This window comes from Oncorhynchus clarkii, chromosome 5 (assembly GCF_045791955.1).
Source record: "Oncorhynchus clarkii lewisi isolate Uvic-CL-2024 chromosome 5, UVic_Ocla_1.0, whole genome shotgun sequence".
NCBI lineage: Eukaryota > Metazoa > Chordata > Actinopteri > Salmoniformes > Salmonidae > Oncorhynchus > Oncorhynchus clarkii.
In genome coordinates, this window is record NC_092151.1 from 50,124,680 (window position 1) to 50,144,910 (window position 20,231).

Sequence of the window (20,231 nt, forward strand, 5' to 3'; positions counted from 1 at the left end):
ATAGCAGCGTTAATTTTGGGGGGTCTTTTCATTTTGTGAAAGCAAGGAAGAGTCACCTTCCCTTACTATTAGTGGCTAGCTGGCAGCCTGGCTAACTAAATACATAGTTGGCTAGCTAGCCTTTTTGTAAAATAATCAGATTTACTGCTTATGTATCCATTCCCATATCAGCTAAAAAATAGTTTAGCTGATCATGTTCTGGTCACAGAGAACAAAGCACATGGCTAGCTAGTTGGCCAAAGCAGGTTCTACCATTTCATAATAGCCTGTAATCACTAGTTATTACTTTTAAACAAGATACCTTTTTTTGGTGGATTATTGTTGTTTGGTTTACTTTATGAACAGTCACTGAGATTATATTTGGTTATCAATGCAAAATAGGCTACTTTGATGAATAGTCTATATAGCCTATAGATCAGATCAAGGAACCAAGCACCTACACTGCCCCCACGGCTACGGAATAAATTATATGTTATATGGTGTGTCTCAAAGTTCAATGCCAGAGCGTATTGCAATGAGCCACCCCTTTGGTGACAAAAAAAATGACATTGCAACACTCTGAACCTTGCGTCTGCGTAGAGCTTGTAGTGGGCTTTACTCCCCAATACTGTGCATGAGTCATGACTGTCGTGACCGTGGCACACATCCCTGTGCTTTCCAGGGTCAAGTGTTTAGTATTTTTTCCCGCTCTCTATCGCTCTATTTCTCTCTGTCATTTCCACCGTGTCTTTCTCTCTCTTCATTCATATCTTTCCCTCTCTACCTCTCTCTTACTTTCCCCCTCTGCCTTATTTCTCACTTTTACTTTGTTATCATCCCTCCTCATCATTCCCAAGTACAATAAAAATGTTTATTGTTGGGGGTACTCTAGGACCAGGGTTGGGAAACACTGGCCTACATGATGACATTATTATGGACAAAAGAGCAAGATCATTTTTTGTCAAAAGGCAACCAAGCGTCGATGATCAAGTCAACAGAATAAGACCCTCAATATTTATTGGAAAGGAGGATCAACCTTGCACTTTCCCCACCCTGTGAAGTTTATCATAATTTATTTAATCTGTAGCGTAATAAACTGCATTATTTTCCAATGAGTCATAGTGGGAGGATCACACAACATGTTATTGTGTGACTGCAAGTTTACTTTGATTTGATGGTTATTGTATCAATGTTTGTCCATAAAAGCGTTTCCACCGACATTTCATACATAATTCACTTTACGGACACAAAAAGATCCCACATTGTCTGTCATATTTTGTTTTGTCAATATTTGGAAAGTTGACAGAAAAAAATTCTGTTTCCATTATCTGACATGTACTCGCATAAAAACGTTGGCTGGGAACCTGGTTAGCAACATACAATGGTAAAAAAAAAAGTGCCTGAGTGCCTGAAAGTGCATCATTCTCTGTTAGAGGTGAATAAAGGACTCCCTCTAATGGAACTTTTTTTTCAGAAACCATTTTTAAAATGGATAGCCAGCTGAAGCATAATGGTTATTAATAGCACCACAAATGTAATTTGTGTCTGTAATGGGACCAGAGGCTGTCATAACCTGCTGGGGCAATGAGGGGGTGATTTGATCACTTTCAAGAATTTTGCTGGATTTCCACCACTCTCAGATACACAAACATATATTTCTCAAATGTCTGAAGGACTGCTAGTCAAAGGTAGAATCAGTCAATCTAGCCTTAGCCAAAGCTACGTTTCTTTCATGAACATTTTCTGACAATTCATTTGTGAATCATGGGTTAGATCTGTCCTTAACTCTTAATCTCTTATGGAGCAGGCTAAACCGAGAGGTAAAACATTTAAGGACCTGATCTGAAATTAGAGATAGAAGACACACCCTACCAATCATACAACACCATACAGGAAATGTTGCTAGTTGAAAGTTTTAAAAAATGCCTCTTTGTAATAATGCGTGGACATGATTTAGGTAGTTTAGTATCTCTAAAGCAGGCAATGGGACAATGGTCACTGAGCTCATTAGCAAAGATCACATTGGCTGTAAACTTATGAGGGGCGTGCTTATGAGCATGATATCCAAAATAGTTGATTTTTAGAAGGGGTTGTAAGTTTGGACGGATTAGTTTAGTTATCAGTTTAGTTTAATTTAGCTGAGTACAAATATACTTCAGTCTATCTGACACAGGCATCTACCAATCCAGGTTTAGATCACCCAGTATTAATCATTCAGATTTAGCATAGTTAGACAGCAAGCCAGACAGTTTGCTGATGAGAGCAATTGGGAGGGCCGAGGGAGGGCGATAAACTCCCACTAAAGTTAGTTTGATATTATTATGAAGACTATCATTTAGGACAAGATATTCAAATAGCTTAGGGACAGATGTGATAATATACACAGGAACATCCAAGCTGTTCTTTATGAATATGTCGACAACCCCACCTCTGCCAGCCCTGTCAGATCAATAAGAATTACAGTGCATTCGGAAAGTATGCAGACCCCTTGACTTTTTCCATATTTTGTTACGTTACAGCCTTATTCTAAAATGTATTAAATACATGTTTTCCTCATCAATCTACACACAATACCACATAATGAATAAAAATACCTTAAGTATTCAGACCCTTTGCTATGAGACTCAAAATTCAGCTCAGGTGCATCGTGTTTCCATGGATCATCCTTGAGATGTTTCTGCAACTTGTTTGGAGTCCATCTGTGGTAAATTCAATTGATTGGACATGATATGGAAAGGCACACACCTGTCTATATAAGGTCAGACAGTTGAATGTGCATGTCAGAGCAAAAACCAAATCATGAGGTTGAAGGACTTGTCTCTAGAGAGCCGAGACAGGAATTTGTCGAGGCACAGATCTGGGGAAGGGTACCAAAAAATGTTGGGAGCATTAAATGTCCCCAAGAACACTGTGGCCTCAATAATTCTTAAATGGAAGTAGTTTCTTCCTAGACCTGGCTGCCTGGCCAAACTGAGAAATCAGGGAAGAAGGACTTTGGTAGGGAGGTGACCAAGAACCAGATGGTCACTCTGTCAGAGCTCTTCCGTGTTCCTCTGTGGAGATGGGAGAACCTTCCAGAAAGACAACCATCTCTGCAGCACTCCACCAATCAGGCCATTATGGTAGAGTGGTCAGACAGAAGCCCCTCCTCAGTAAAAGGCGCGTGACAGCCCGCTTGTAGTTTGCCAAAAGGCACCTAAAGGACTCAGACCATGAGAAACAAGATTCTCTAGTCTGATGACACCAAGATGTAACTTTTTCGCTTGAACGCCAAGCGTCACGTCTGGAGGAAACCTGGCATCATCCCTACGGTGAAGCATGGTGTTGGCAACATCATGCCTTGTGGATGTTTTTCACCGGCAGGGACTAGGAGACTAGTCAGGCTTGAGGGAAGGATGAACAGAGCAAAGTAAAGAGAGATGCTTGATGAAAACCTGTTCCAGAGCACTCAGGACCACAGACTTGGGCGAAGGTTCACTTTCCAACAGGACAACGACCCTAAGACAACGCAGGAGTGGCTTCAGGACACGTCTCTGAATGTCCTTGTGTAGCCCAGCCAGAGCCCGGACTTAAACCTGATCGAACATCTCTGGAGAGACCTGAAAATAGCTGTGCAGCAACGTTCCCCATCCAACCTGACAGAGCTTGAGAGGATCTGCAGAGAAGAATGGGATAAACTCCCAAAGTACAGGTGTATCAAGCTTGAAGCATCATACCCAAGAAGATTCGAGGCTGTAATCGCTGCCAAAAGTGCTTCAACAAAGTACTGAGTAAAGGGTCTGAATACTTCTGTGAATGTGATATTTATATTTTTTAGTTTTGAATTAATTTGGTAAAATTACTAAAAAGCAGTTATTGGTTTGTCATTATGGGGTATTGTGAGTAGATTGATGTAGATTGAAAAAATATTTAATACATTTTAGAATAAGTCTGTAACGTAACAAAATGTGGGAAAACTCAAGGGGTCTGAATACTTTCTGAATGCACTGTATATATTTATTCAGAGACTCATCAGAGTCTGGCACAGACATTTTAATCAAGTCTCAGTAATTATCTAAATGTCTATGTTAGTTTGAGAAGCAAGAATTACAATAACATCCATTTTCGAAACCAACTTCTGACATTTACATGAACCAGTCCAAGGCCATAGCTGCAGGATTTCAGATCAGACGGAGTCTCTAACACAAACATGCTGTGAACAGTAGGTAACCCTCTATATGAAATAGCCATAGCCATGGTTGGCTTGAAATGGTATAGATACAAGATTGCTTAGAACTGTGCCATTTGCTCTATGCCTTGAACGAGAACGTGGATTAATACAAGACTCAATGAGGATTACCTGTTTCAGGCAAGGACTGATATCCCATCACTTTCTTAGTACTTTTTCAATGTTAGCATTCAGTAACCAAGCTCCTTTCCTGTTCGGGTGCAGGCCGTCCCTTTTTAGGAACTGCAGTTGCTCCCAAAACAGATTGAAATTGTCAAAAAGATTAAATGCTTTTTCAGAGCAGAATAGCCAGTAGACGTGATCAACTCCATGATCGTGTGTTGGGATAGGGCCAGAAAAAACAATATGCTTGCCCGTAGCCAATAGTCTGTATTTGAAGACCCGTCTCAACTCAGCCCATTGCCGCAGCTTGATGTCATTTGTACCAGCATGCACAATCATCATGTGCAACTCCAGGTTTTGGTCTAGAATGACCGTATGCTCCCGAGTGATGACACGCACTCTGGCACCAGGGAAGCAGAATGTCTTTGTGCCATCAACCACCACATCCCTTACAATGGAACTCCCAATGATGGCTATCTTGGGAGGGAAGAGCGCCGTTGCCTAGAAGTAGGGGGGGTGCCTCAGAGAGAGGGGTGCCTCGAAAGAGGTGTTGCAGGGGGCGACGAGGGCCTCCGTTGGCTCGGTGATCCAAAGTCGCTGAAGTTCGGTGGTGTGCAGTCGGGTAAGGCAGGGGACACGGTCTGGCTGTCAGCTGAAGGCGGACCAGACAGGTGGACATGGGTAAAGGGACTGATGTTGTCGCCCTGTTGTTTGATGTTGGTGATCACTTGCCTGGCATCAGGGTCAGAATATGTGAGCATTGGAAAACTGAGTTGTGCGGGCGGAAATCCTGCTCATCGCTCATGGAGCACTACTTGCGCACGACTTGGTGTTTCACATCCTTTCCAACCTTTCAGTTAAGATTAAAAATTAAACAAAAAATGCCTTATTAGGCTCAATCTACCGTGCCTTTGAATTCATTTTTAGAAACACCCGTTTGGCCAGAATCTGTTGCTTCAGGCTCATGCGATGGTGCCTGGAGAGAGTATATATCTCTCTGCTCTTGCAGAGCGACTGGGGATGCTAAATACCCTGTTGGCCACTCTTGCCAGGCTAGGCAGGGATGCATTTTTTTATATATAGGTAGGCCTAAAGGTCTTTATGCAAAATAACCCACTCAAAATGGAAAGCTCCTTGAAAGTTGGAGTACGCCATGCCTATTCGGCTAAAATCAATGATTTTTGTTCTAGACAATAGAACAAAAATGAAGGAAACTTTTAAGAGATCAGATTTTTAGTTTATAAATACTTTGGGTCAGAAACATGGGTCAGAAACCAGGTCCGAGTCCAAAAACAGTACAAGGGGATAGGCAGGTTGGTAGTCAGAACAAGCAGAGTGGTCAGGCGGGTTCGGAGTAGGGACAGGCAAGGGTCGAAACCAGGAGGACTAGAAGCAAACAGAGACTGGGAAAATAGGTGCAAGGAAAACCGCTGATTGACTTGGCAAACATGACAAACTGGCACAGAGAGACAGGAAACACAGGGATAAATACACTGGGGATAATAAGCAACACCTGGAGGGGGTGGAGACAATCACAAGGACAGGTGAACCAAATCAGGGTGTGACAATAATTGAAGATAAAAATAGCTCACAGATGAGTGTAACTACTCGCTCTATTACTCGCTCCAAACACAACTTACTACACGTCTTCCCAGAATGCTCTCTGTGTGTGTGTGTGTGTGGGCGGGCGGGCGTGTGTGTGTGTTTGCAGGCTTTCCTGAATTCGAGCGTGTGCATGCAGACTTGTGTTTGTGTGTGTAAGTGTCTGCTTGCTTGAGTGTGTGTGTGTGATGTAAATCTTCTAGATAAGTAAAGCGCTCTTACTGTGTTAGCTCTTTTGGCGTTATCAGCAGACGTCCACTTATGATAGTCAGGACACGGAGCGAGGGGTCAATTGTACCAGCGGCGACTAAGCAACTTCGGGTCACAGGGGGCCTTTCTTCAGTCAATAGGCCAGCCTTTGTTTGGCCACTTGTCCCACAAGGGTTTATCTCTTGACCTTCAATGTAAACGTCATGTTGTTGACAGACTTAACATCTTGCCTGGTCAGAAACGACTGATTTTACAGCCACTCTTACCACAATGAATGCAGGTGACCATAGAATGGAGAATAGACCCCCTATAGGACAAGAGTGATTTTAAATATAATCAATGTTTATAACTGCTAATCAGATGTGTTGTGTAAAACGAGCAAGAGTTGGGTATATGTTTAGTATAATATATCTTGGGTATATTGAAGACAATGTTTCCGATTTTTTTAGCGGAAGCTCCATTTTACTCTACCTCCAAACACAACAATTGTATTGTAAGAACAGGTTATCAATTGAGTTGCCTTGTTAAAGGATGGTTAAAGACGCGCTCCAGCTATTTTTGAACTTTTCCTGTTGAAAAACGATATCCAAAGTAAAAATACAGTAATGTACACATTATATTATTTTTAACCACCCGTGATTGGGGGTCCCATAGGGTGGCACATAATTGGCCCAGCTTTGTCCGGGTTAGGGTTTGGCAGTGGTAGGCCATCATTCTAAATAACATTTTATTCTTAACTAGTTAAATAAAGGTTAATTTTTTTTTAAATGTAATAAAACATGACACATTTTTTTTGTAAAAAAAGAGTTTTTTTGTAAAAAAAGAGTTTATTTGTAAAAAAATAGTTTTTTGATCAAAACCGTGCAAACTTCATGGAGTAGGCCATTCAGAGTTGGTCTGATGGTGCCCTCTGATGTCATCGACCTCCCTCATTTTCACCTTATTTAACACCTGATTTACTTCACAAAAGACAGTACTTAATAGGTTGTCCACCTATTAAGTATTGACATAGCACAAGTGTGGGGGGGTGGGTCTTTCCTCTTTTGTTTTCTATTGTTCCTCAAGCAAGGGTGGGAGGACGATGTCCTCATGGATTCCCGTCAGACCAACACCTTGAATGCCCTACTCCTTGAAGTTTGCAGTTGTGTCTAAAAAACACTATTTTCTCAACAACACATTTTTTTTAACCCTTTTGTGTGTACTGTATTGACACTTGAGATATCGCTTTTCAACTGTAAAAGTCACCTGAGGACATCTTTAACAGAAAGCACATCTTAATAGGTGGTCCAAGTAAGTCATGACATTGCACAAGTGGGGGGGTGGGCCTTTCCTCTTTTGTTCTCTATTGCTCTTCTTTCATTCCTCAAGCAAGGGGGGAGGAATGAACTCCTTGAATGCCCTACTCCTTGAAGTTTGCAGTTGTGTCTAAAAAACACTATTTTACTCAAAATATATATATTTTTACCCTTTATTTAGTGTGTGTACTTTACTGTATTTATACAACAGGAAAATGTCCAAATTTACTGGAGGAGGACGTCTTTAAATAAAAAATACGAATAAACTTGAATAAACACCTTCTGAACTCATCAAGAGGATCTCATGTCTTGGCCTATCAGCCAACATGTTGGGTTGACAGTTGCAAGGCTGGGGTTCAAGCCCCGGTCAGAACTACCCCCTGACTTCACTACAATACGTTGTCCACTCACCTCCTGATACAGTATTTACAACTGAGAACGACACAATGGATGCCGATCTTGGACTGTATTTTTGGAAGCAACTGAATGTTTATATTGTCCAGCGGATGAAGAGAACAAGCGGAGTGATCTGGTTTCCTGGATATGAGGCGCTAGGAGCAGTTGATTAGACTTTAATGATGCTGGGCAGTGTGTTGTTGGACTGAGCTCAGGTCATTATAATGAGTTCCTTATCAGATCGGGAAGGTCAATGGAACCTGCTTCAGGATTTGGTATAAACACGTGTTGCCCCCTGCCAGATAGGAAAGTAATGTGTCCCAAGAGAAAGTTTGGGTTTTTCATCCCCTTCTTTCATTTGTATCTGGAATCATTTCAGAGCCCAGAGACAAATGTTGCATTGCCTAGCTAGCTACTTGGTTTGATGCTGGGGGTGAAGCTGTTGACGGGAACAGCAGATAAGTCTCTACCCCCCGTCAAAGTCTATGCCAAAGCTCGCACACTAGCCCCACCCCTTCCGAAAAGTCCATCTGTGTTTTCAGTCCTTCATGCTTAAAATCACCGCCTCGACTTCAAGCAAGACCTCTGCGAATTCAAAGTAAGTGCCAATAAAGTGCCATTTAATTAACAGGGTTGACTGTAACAGGGTTGAGGTTTTCATCTTAAATCAGCCATAAATCCCCTTGTGACAGAGGGAATGGAAGCTTGATGATAGTAACAAGGTGGGGCAATTGAATGCAAGTTCCCCCAAAATTGTTTTAATTGTTAGAACATTTCTAGCTTATCTATCTATGGGTAACAGGAATGAAGAGTTATGCTCAACGTGCACAGTTTTCAACCACAAAACCCCAGAAAATGGCCAAAAAGAGTCAAAACCAGCTCACCTGCTTTTCCACTATGATTTGACTATTATATGTTCAATATTTATTTTGAAGAACTTACTTCAAAAGGAAGAGTTTCATATTAAAATGAGAGTTCAGTTCATGTAACAGGGTTGACCTTAAAATGTATCACTAATCACATGAAATTGATAAACATCTCCAGAAATGACTTTGTCAAAGAAAGAACATAACTAGGGCTTTACAATGATGGTGAAACATTTGGAAAATGCTGAGGTTAAGTGGGTTAAAATATTCTTAGAAAAGCATATATTTGGCACTTCAGCCAGTCTATATTTCATTTCATTTCAGTCTATATTCCATATTTCATGTCATCCCATATAGTCTCTTGTGACAGACTGATGACCTGATACACCAGCCCACCAGTGCAAAATGGGCCAGTCCACTAAACTATTTTGGGCCGGTGTGAAATGGGACAGCAGACCAATAGCCAAATGATGATAATTCTGCACAAAAAATCATTATAACATTTCTTAAGAGTCCCACTGGCCTAAAGATGGACCAGCCCACTACACTCCAATGTATTTTGTTTCAAAATACTTTAGAGAGCTGTAATTTGTATATTCAAAATACAAAACACTTTTCTATAGCATTTTCTATGGCGGTTTATCATTTCGCGTCCCTCTTTCAGCCTGCATTGGTATCACCCTGCATTGATAAGAGCATCTGCTAAATGAACAAAATACAAATGTATATGGAAACATTAACAATTGCAAAGCGGAGGGGAATTAGTTCTTAGTTCAAAGTCTCTCCCTCTCCCTCTCTCTCTCTCTCTCTCTCTCTCTCTCTCTCTCTCTCTCTCTCTCTCTCTCTCTCTCTCTCTCTCTGTCTGTCTGTCTGTCTGTCTGTCTGTCTGTCTGTCTGTCTGTCTGTCTGTCTGTCTCTCTGTCTCTCTCTCTCTCTCTCTCTCTCTCTCTCTCTCTCTCTCTCTCTCTCTCTCTCTCTCTCTCTCGTTAATCATTCCAGCAAAGATCTGCCAATGACCCCATATCTGTGTCACTTTATAACCAGCCCTTATCAACCACCTGACCACCCCAGGACCAATCACAGCCCAGCAGTTTGAATACTGTTGATTAGTGCTTCAGAGATAGGATGCCGCTCTAGTTTAACGCAGGTCACTACAGGGATTGGATGGGGGGTGGGGGAGGCAGGCTATTTGTGTGTGCATATAAGGGGAATGTTTGAAAGTGGGGAGGGAGGGAGGGAGGGAGAGAGAGAGGGAGGGAGAGAGAGAGGGAGAAAAAGAGAGAGAGGTTCACCAGGGCGAGTTCACTTGACTTCAGAGCAAGTGTACACTAACTTTTTTAAATATTTTTAACCCCTAAAGTCTCAGCCCTCTTCATTGCTCTGATTGTCCCAATGAATTCTCACAGAATGAAAGAGGTTACGAGTGTCGATCACTGTTGTTAGGAGTTAGATGTTTACTCTCTGGAGCTGTGGATTGGGACTCTAGCATGTCTTCTTCCAGCCCTGAGAGTGAGAGCGACCAGTGCAACTCTACAGAGGACCTGACTGGTGCAGGTGAGTAGGGACTAATGTGTTGTAACATGGCTCCGTGTGCAGTTTATGGTGCAGTGTGCCATGATTCAAGAGGCCCCTCTATACCTCATTTTTTTATTAGACTTTTTTATTCGACTTTTGATGTTTCAATTAACCTTTTGATTGTCCATTTTGATTTGCGTTGTTGAATAACAGCCATGACATTTTCCCTCTTAGGCTTATATACAATGTACTGTTCTTTTTTGCTACAAAAACACAATGCAAATGTTCACACAATGTAATGCCACGTTTTTATATGCATAAAATAGTAATTTGTGTTAAAGGTAAGGAATGTTAATTTCAGGAACTGAATTTAGCAGATGTTGCAAATGAGGTAGCTTCAACGTGTGGTCTCGATTGCAACAAGTCGGGGCATCATCATCGATACGCTACAGCTTGCATTTGTTTCAGGAAAATATCAGAGAAGATGATGAGCTTTTCAACATTGATTAGTATTCAAAGTTTAGTAGATTTTAAAAGTAAATAATTGGTGCATTCTAATCGCAAACATAACAGCCAAACGCATTCCAGCAATCTGACTGAAACGAGTTGCCCAACACTTTACAGTCAAAGTGTTATATGAGGCTATTGTGTTTTACAACTTTGCTCTGACATTTTGATGTGCTTGTAGACGTACAAGTGTTCGGTTAAAATGTTAATTCTCTAGATGAAATAATTGCAGAGTAGCCGTATGCTCGGAAATTATCAAGACTTTAAATTATATGGTAATTTGGGGTATTATCAAACGTAAAATAGTCTGAAATGTTTTACTGCAGCTTATTGTAAATTAATGGTGCAATGTGGGGAAATGTTGTGGGCGGGGAAATAATTGCTGTATTTCGAATAGTACTGTAATTCCACCCCACATAATCCATTCTATATCTTTGCAGTGCCAAAAACCTTTTGACCACTAGCGGGTGCATGGCATTGTTGTTTCTGGCTCATTAACATACCAATTTACCAATTTAGTTATATTGCCCCATCAATTTGTATAGGGGACAGATTGGAGTGGCAGCAAGACTTGAACTTTAAATGGTTGAGCAGTTTGCCATGTCCTTGTGGTCTATTTTACCATGTAGATGCTGCCAGCTTGGAAGCCTTTGTTAAGGCCTCTAGAAGTGCAAGTGATATAAAACATCAAATATACATTAACATACTGTAATGTGTGAACACTTTACCTAGAAGCCAACCTGCTTGCACCAATCCTTTGTAATTACAGTAAAATACTATGAAATTCATCTATTCATTAATTAATTTCGATTACGGTAACATTTCTTTTTAAAAGTATAATCCAGTCAATGTTATGGTATTGTACTGTGTCATTACACAGTACTTGCTTTGATACCGTATTTATATTACAGTAGGTGTACTGTAACATGAAATACAGAATGTTGCTTGCCATCAAGCTTCCTGTAAGCTACTGTCAAATTCATAGTAACCCCTTTACACCGCATGAACAATATGCATGAGAAATTCAACAAAATTCATGTTATTTAGAATGATAAAACACCTACTATTAGTAGTATTGCCTATTTGATAGTTTGGAAATAATTATTAATTTGTAGTTTATGTAAGAAAAGAGAATTACATTTGAATTAAAAGATTATGTCTAATGGATAGGGTATAATGAAATCAGTGTGTGTGTGTGTGTGTGTGTGTGTGTGTGTGTGTGTGTGTATGTGCGTGTGTGTGTGTGTGTGTGTGTGTGTGTGTGTGTGTGTGTGTGTGTGTGTGTGTGTTTCACAAATTACCTTTCACCCACCTGGCACACAAAACAATCACCTGAGGTCAAGACAGTTATTTACAATTTAAAATATTACATTACATTTCATAACAATTTACCCAATACATTTAGTGTGTTCCCTTAGGCCACTACTCCACTATCACATATTTACAATACAACATCCATGTGTAGAGTGCGTGTCTTATCAGGTGTCTGTGCCTGTGTATGTGTCTCTTCACAGTCCCCGCTGTTCCATAAGGTGCATTTTAAATCTTACCATGATACCATGATGGCCCCTCAAGGAACTTCACTGGACTCTACGCAAACTGGAAACCATATATATATATATATATATATATATATATATATATATATGGGATAGGGCATTTATCCGTAGGCTGCATTTATTGTAGCTGGGGATTTAAAAAAAAAAGCTAATTTGAGAACAAGGCTGCCTAAATTCTATCAGCATATTGATTGTAGCACTCGTGCTGGCAATACACTGGATCACTGCAACTCTAACTTCCGGGATGCATACAAGGCCCTAAATGACTATCACTAGCACTCACTTCTGTCATCATGAAGTGCTTTGAGAGACTAGTCAAGGATCATACCACCTCCACCTTACCTGCCACCCTAGACCCACTTCAATTTGCATACCACCCCAATAGGTCCACAGACAATGCAATCGCCATCACACTGCCCTATCCCATCTGTTCTTAGTTCAAAGAGGAATACCTATGTACGAATGCTGTTCATTGACTACAGTTCAGCATTCAACACCATACTACCCTCCAAGCTCATCATTAAGCTTGAGGCCCTGGGTCTCAACCCCGCCCTGTGCAATTCGGTCCTGGAGTTCCCGACGGGCCGCCCCCAGGTGGTGAAGGTAGAAAACAACATCTCCACTTCGCTGATCTTCAACACTAGGGCCCCACAAGGGTGCGTGCTCAGCTCCCTCCTGTACTCCCTGTTCACCCATGACTGCGTGGCCATGTACACCTCCAACTCAATCATCAAGTTTGCAGACGACACAACAGTAGTACGCTTGATCACCAACAACGACGAGACAGCCTATAGGGAGGAGGTGCGGCACTCAGAGTGTGGTGTCAGGAAAACAACCTCTCACTCAATGTCAACAAAACAAAACATTCCACCTTCTCCACGGCTGTCCCGTCGATGTGGATAGGGGGGTGCTCCATCTGCTGTTTCCTGAAGTCCAGAATCATCTCTTTTTAAGTTCTGCAGCGTACATATCACAGACAAACTGAAATGGTCCACCCACACAGACAGTGTGGTGAAGAAGCCGCAACCTAAGGAGGCTGAAGAAATTTGGCTTGTCACCTTAAACACTCACAAACTTTTACAGATGCACAATTGAGAGCATCCTGTCAGGCTGTATCACCGCCTGTTAAGGAAACTGCACCGCCCACAACCGCAGGACTCTCCAGAGGGTGGAGCGGTCTGCACAATGCATCACCGGGAGCAAACTACCTGTCCTTCAGGACACCTGCAGCACCCGTTTTCCCAGGAAGGCCAAGAAGATCATCAAGGGCAACAACCACCTAAGCCACTGCTGTTCACCTCGCTACCATCCAGAAGGTATGGTAAGTACAGGTGCATAAAAGCTGGGAACGAGATACTGAAAAATAGCTTCTATCTCAAAGGCCATCAGACTGTTAAACAGCTGTCCCTAGCACAGAGAGGCTGCTGCCTACATACGTACAAACTTGAAATCATTGGGCACTTTAATAAATAGATCACTAGTCACTTTAATTATGCCACTTTAATAATGTTTACATATTACTCATCCCATATGTATATACTGTATTTTTATAACATCTATTGCATCTTGCCTATGCCACTCAGTCGTCACTCGTCCATATATTTTCATGTATTCTACCGTTCAAAAGTTTGTGGTCACAGAAATGTCCTTGTTTTTGAAAGAAAATCACTTTTTTTGTCCATTAAAATAACATCAAATTGATCAGAAATACAGTGCAGACATTGTTAAAGTTGTAAATGACTATTGTAGCTGAATGCCTCACAAGTCCTCAACTGGCAGCTTCATTAAATAGTACCTGCAAAACACCAGTCTCAACGTCAACAATGGAGAGGCAAATCCGGGATGCTGGCCTTTTAGACACTCTAATGTCCTCTTGCTCAGTTGTGCACCAGTGCCTCCCACTCCTCTTTCTATTCTGGTTAGAGCCAGTTTGCGCTGTTCTGTGAAGGGAGTAGTACACAGCTTTGTACGAGATCTTCAGTTTCTTGGCAATTTCTCGCATGGCATAGCCTTCATTTCTCAGAACAAGAATAGACTGACGAGTTTCAGAAGAGTTTCTTTGTTTCTAGCCATTTTGAGCCTGTAATCGAACCCACAAAAAATGATGCTCCATATACACAACTCGTCTAAAGAAGGCCAGTTGTATTGCTTCTTTAATCAGGACAACAGTTTTCAGCTGTGCTAACATAATTGCAAAAGGGTTTTCTAATGACCAATTATCCTTTTAAAATTATAAACTTGGATTAGCTAACACAGTGTGCCAATGGAACACAGGAGTGATGGTTGCTGATAATGGGTCTCTCTATGCCTATGTAGATATTCCATTAAAAATCTGCTATTTCCAGCTACAATAGTCATTTACAACATTAACAATGTCTACACTGTATTTCTGATCAATTGTATGTTATTTTAATAGACAAAAAATGCACTTTTCTTTCAAAACAAGGACATTTCTATGTGACCCCAAACTTTTGAACGGTAGTGTATATGTTCTTATTCCATCTCTTTACTTAGATTTGTTTGTATTAGGTAGTTGTTGTGGAATTGTTAGATTACTTGTTAGATATTACTGCACTGTCGGAACTAGAAGCACAAGCATTTCGCTACACTCGCAATAACATCTGCTAACCATGTGTATGGGACCAATAATATTTATTTTATTTTATTTGAAATAGAGTTCCATGTACCCATGGCTCTATGTAGTACTGTGCATCTCCCATAGTCTGTTCTGGACTTTAGGATTGTGAAGAGACCTCTGGTGGCATGTCTCTCCATGTATATTTAAGGGCCAGCCATGCTGTTCTGTTCTTAGCCAATTGTAATTTTCCAATGTCCCTCTTTGTGGCACCTGACCACACGACTGAACAGTAGTCCAGGTGCAACAGAACTAGAGCCTGTAGGAACTGCTTTGTTGATAGTGAGTGTTGTTAAAAAGGCAGTGCAGCATTTTATTATGTTCAGACTTCTCCCCATCTTAGCTCCTGTAGCATCAACCTGTTTTGACCATGACAGTTTAAAATCCAGGGTTACTCCAAGCAGTTGTGTGTGTGTGTGTGTGTGTGTGTGTGTGTGTGTGTGTGTGTGTGTGTGTGTGTGTGTGTGTGTGTGTGTGTGTGTGTGTGTGTGTGTGTGTGTGTGTGTGTGTGTGTGTGTGTGTGTGTGTGTGTAAGTGCCTTAGGACCTCTCAGATACAGTGTGTCTCGAGTTGACCTTTGATATGTAATATTTGGTTCTAGGACCGCTGTGCATAATTTTTCAATAAGACTGAATTATGTTGGTTTCCGCAGAGCCAAACCTTAAAATAAAAATGTGTGTGTGTGTGTGTGTGTTTGTGTGTGCATACATGCATGTGAAAATACCCTAATGTCTTATTTGCCTATTTTAACACACACAAATCCTGATTTTCCTTTTGTGGTTTTAATTCAATGGTCCATGTCGCTAATGTTGCCTCTCCTCGTTATGCCTACACTTTAAACCGCAAGTCATCCTTCTAGTAAGTTGAACTCAGCAGTAGCCGTGTGTGGGTAAAATCACTGGGGAAGCCAAGCCAGGGAAAAAAAGCCATATTACAACCTATGTGTTGTGATAATTGTGTTGTTTGCTCTATAACCGGTTAGTTCATATGCCTTGGCACCGTGATATATAGGCCTAAAGCCGAGGCAATAAGAAGACACAGTGGCAAAGTAAATTCAAACAAACCTTTGTTTCATCACAAAACCGGAGAGCATCATCTGTCCTGTGAAGTCCACAAAACATATGGCATGTAACAAACAGTTACATAACATAAAGCTCTGACTACGGCCGTGAGGCTGATACGTAAAGCTTATGAAAGAGCAGTGATACTATCAAGAGCAGTGTGCGGGTTCCTTCTTTTTTCTCAACATAATCTAATCACCTATGCTTAGTCTAATATATTGACAACTAAAATATACAAAAAAAACTATATAATCCAATCAATGTAAGCTAAATATGATGTGGCTTTCCATTGTACTTATTTCCGTGTGTGTGCATGCATGCGCGCAAGTAGAAAAAACATAGTTGACTCACCCTACTTGTAGAGAAACGCCAATGCCATCCTCTTCTTTCATGTTGCCTAAACAGGTCTATGACTCTGTCAGATCCGCTTTTAGTTTTTGTTGTCCTACCTGACTAAAATCCTTGCTCACTAGCCTAACTTCCTTTCATGGGCAATGATGAACCAGGCCAGCTAGTTAACATTAGCCTAACGTTACTACATCTAGCTACATGTTGAATTTCCATACTCTCAAGCCAGGTGCACAATGTATGAATTTATGGTTGGATCAGAATAGCCGTTATAATCATTGGCCAGTACGGAGAATTAAGTAAACCTACAAGTCCACAAGTCCAAATCCCTATTTCCATCCATGGCTAATTTAGAAAAGGGATGATTTTAGCTAGCTATCTAGCCACCGGAGGACAATGACACAACGAGATGCAACAATTCAAGTTTTCTGTCAATGACATTTGGCTTCTAATGAAATGTGATTGGTGTGAAGCCAAATTCAAACGGGCTTCCCTTGACACTTTTTTTTGGTGCGCCAGGACCATTCACAGCTGAGATCACTCAGTTTAGCTCAACGCTGATTGGTTATTATTTTATACTTTTTGTATCAAGGGAGGCCAAGTGCTCACTGGCTTCCCTCGCATTCAATGCTATGGGTGGCAACAATGTCATTCTCTTTTTAACCAGACAGTATAGATGGGCTACACATACAGAGACAAATGGGCACTGTAAAATATTAATTAAAAGATAAATTATTTTGTATGTTTATTTATTTATTTAAAAATGTGTGTGGGGGGGTCTGGCTTCCCTTAGCATTCATGAGTACATGCCACTGGAACTAATCCAATGAAAAGTAAGTATTACAGTAACTAAATGAGAAGTCACATCAACTTACTCTTGCAAGTTGTAACAGTAGAATGCATAAGGTGCAATTTTGAAATTGGGTAGTGCATAATCAGTTTTCCTCATCATGCCAGTCATTGCATATTTTAGAGAGCTATTTATATACTGAACAAAAATATAAAAGCAACATGCAACAATTTCAAGATTTTACTGAGTTACAGTTCATATAAGGAAATCAGTCAATTGAAATAAATAAATGATGCCCTAATCTATGGATTTCACATGACTGGGCAGGGGTGCAGCCATGGGTGGACCTGGAAGAACATAGGCCCACCCACTGGGGAGCCAGGCCCAGTCAATCAGAATTAGTTTTCCCCCACAAAAGGGCTTAATTACAGACAGAAATACTCAGTTTCATCATCTGTCCGGGTGGCTAGTCTCAAGACATTCCGCAGGTGAAGAAGCCGGATGTGGAGGTCCTGGGCTGGCATGGTTACGCGTGGTCTGCGGTATTTAGTCCGGTTGGATGTACTGCCATATTCTCTCAAATTAAATTGGAGGCGGCTTATGGTAGAGAAATTAACATTCAATTATCTGGCAACAGTTTTGGTGGACATTCCTGCAGTCGGCATGCCAATTGCACACTCCCTCAAAACTTGAGACAACTGTGGCATTGTGTTGTGTAACAAAACTGCACATTTTAGAGTGGCCTTTATTGTCCCCAGCACAATTGAGGTTTAGAGTGTAGGCCTACATGAATTGATATTTCCCGTCCTGTATTGATTTCTGTAAATATTAAGGAGAGAAATTAGATCATTTATACAAGTAATTGAGAACGTTTGGTAGCCTATTTAAAAAACGCAAATACATTTCGCCTTTAGCAATATAGCATATTATAACTTTGCTACTTTTTAAAATGCAAATATTTTGCCAAAGACATGGCAATATGTTTTGGGATATTAGCCTAAAACAAGGAACATTTGGGTCAAATGTATGGTTTTGTCACAATTGCATCGGATGGATATAGACAATATTTTAGAATTCATACATCCAAGCGTAAAACGAACATGGCATTAGGTTTCAGTAAAATGAAACGTTTGCGCGCAAAGTTTCCCCGTAATTTATCCGCTACCTGTTCCTTATAAAAACCCTAATTAGAACGAATACGTTATAACTCGTTACTATTATCACACTGTACCTCATTGTGTAGGCTATTTGTCTTCCGCTCCTCTGTGTCTAAACTCGTTTTATTTTAACATTCACCTTCGTTTATTTCCTTGTTATCCCACTGCTTTTATTAAGTCCATCATAAACTGTATAAACAGCTGTGATTTAGACAGTGTGTGGAAAACCGGTTAGAAGTGATGTTGCCTATCTCCGCACGCGATTGGAGCTAACGGTGTGATGTCAGAGTCCATGAGCCCCTGATTGGCGCGAGGCAGCGGTGTCAGTGTGGAGTAAACAAAGCAGCAAGGATAGGACCGAACTTCACATCCCACTACATCACAGATAGACCGAGTCCAACCTTTCGCGAAGGAGGGGCCGGCGTGACAGTCTTTGCCATCCAGCCCGAAAGTTCCTTACAGTTCGCTAACTACACTTTCAAGACCCTGGTCAAAAAAGACGCGGAAAGGCCAGCGTATAGATAGATGTATCGTTTCCCGGGTAGATTTGTTATTTTCATCACAGACAGAGCTAGAGAGAGAGAGAACTGGAAATCAGTGCGCTCCACTCCTCAACTTCGCGGCGAAACCATGCTCATATTCTAGGTTCAGCGGCATTGCTCCGTGTTGCAATTTATGCAAGAGCGCTATTCAGAATTAATTTACATTGGGCTCGCTGTTGCAGGCTACCCACTGGGTATGTAGCCTAGACATATGATGTCAGTTTAACCTGAGCCGGCTGCAGTTGAGCCACACAGTGAGCGCGCGGGATTTGGGAAGTCACTTTTCTCTGGTGTGTGTGTGAGAGAGAACTTGTGGTGACCTTCTCCCGTCCAGGTGGTCCACCGGACGGAGCTGAGTCTCCCGCTCAGCCCAGCGGAGCTGTCATGCTGCCCAAAGCCGACACGGAATCTTTGGGACTCGTTCGATCGCATGGAGAACAGGGGCACATGCAAAGGAATATGCAAGGTAAGAGACTGAGATCGATGTACGCAATATTGTAGACCGCATGTCCCTTGTGCCTTATCACAATCGCAAGTCGTGTCATTTGTGCACAATACCAGGCGAAAGACCTGGCAGTGTTAGACAGAATAAGACAACAGACTCGTCTTGCCTCTCGCGCTTGCCTCTCTCATAGTTAACGTATTTGCTGATCATGCATTGTGCAACAATATCAGGGACCGTCAAGATGTTGCACTTGCGAATTCACCCTACCCAAATTCGATCCAAATAGTGCATGCCAAATGATTGTTTTGTGCACTCTATGAATTCATTAAAATCCCAATACTCACTGTCAGATATCATTCGGTTTAATTCATTGTTTTTTATTCCGACATATTACGAAATTAAACGCCACAGTTTATCTATCATATAGCCAACGTCATCTGATGATATTTTACTAGGCTAATGAGTAAACCACCCGAAAGTTCACCGATATCTAAAATTTGCGTAATATGCATGATCTGATTCGCCAGCAGTTGTTGAATCCTGAAAAATTGGAATTCCCAAAATGTCACTAACTCTGGGCTATTATCTTTTAAACCTCGATTTCAGTACCATGCAAAATTATGTCAGTGATATTAAAATAACTGTTTTATTCTGGATAAAATATTTTAGTTAACGTCACGTTTCTGTCAAAAGGCAAAAGTTGATATAAAAAAGGGTGATACATGTAGAATCTTTACTCCAGAATGCAAATGCGAGCGTGCAAATCATATAGTCTAGTCTTTGCGTCAGAGTAGCAATAGTCCTAAAACAAAACAAAAATTCGGACAAAAGTAGGCCTATGTAATGATTGAAAAATACCCAGTTGAGTTGGATACATTTTACTTGGATACATTTTAGTTTAGTTTACAAACTATCACCTATAACCCGTTGTGGCAATTTAGTTTTGGTGTTATTTCTCACAATTCTAGACTAGTGCTTGCTTGAATTTCCCAAA

General features: G+C 41.1%; 1 protein-coding gene across 1 annotated transcript in view; it reads left to right on the forward strand.

Moving 5' to 3' along the window:
• Positions 1–9,918: 9,918 nt before the first annotated feature.
• The window catches only part of LOC139408965 (nuclear receptor subfamily 5 group A member 2), a 101,186-nt gene continuing 90,873 nt past the window's right edge, over positions 9,919–20,231 (forward strand). Inside the window, exons 1-2 of the mRNA XM_071153497.1 lie at positions 9,919–10,232; positions 19,127–19,258. Coding sequence (XP_071009598.1) covers positions 10,166–10,232; positions 19,127–19,258 — 199 coding nt within the window. The 5' untranslated portion in view covers positions 9,919–10,165. The remainder of the gene's footprint in view (positions 10,233–19,126; positions 19,259–20,231) is intronic.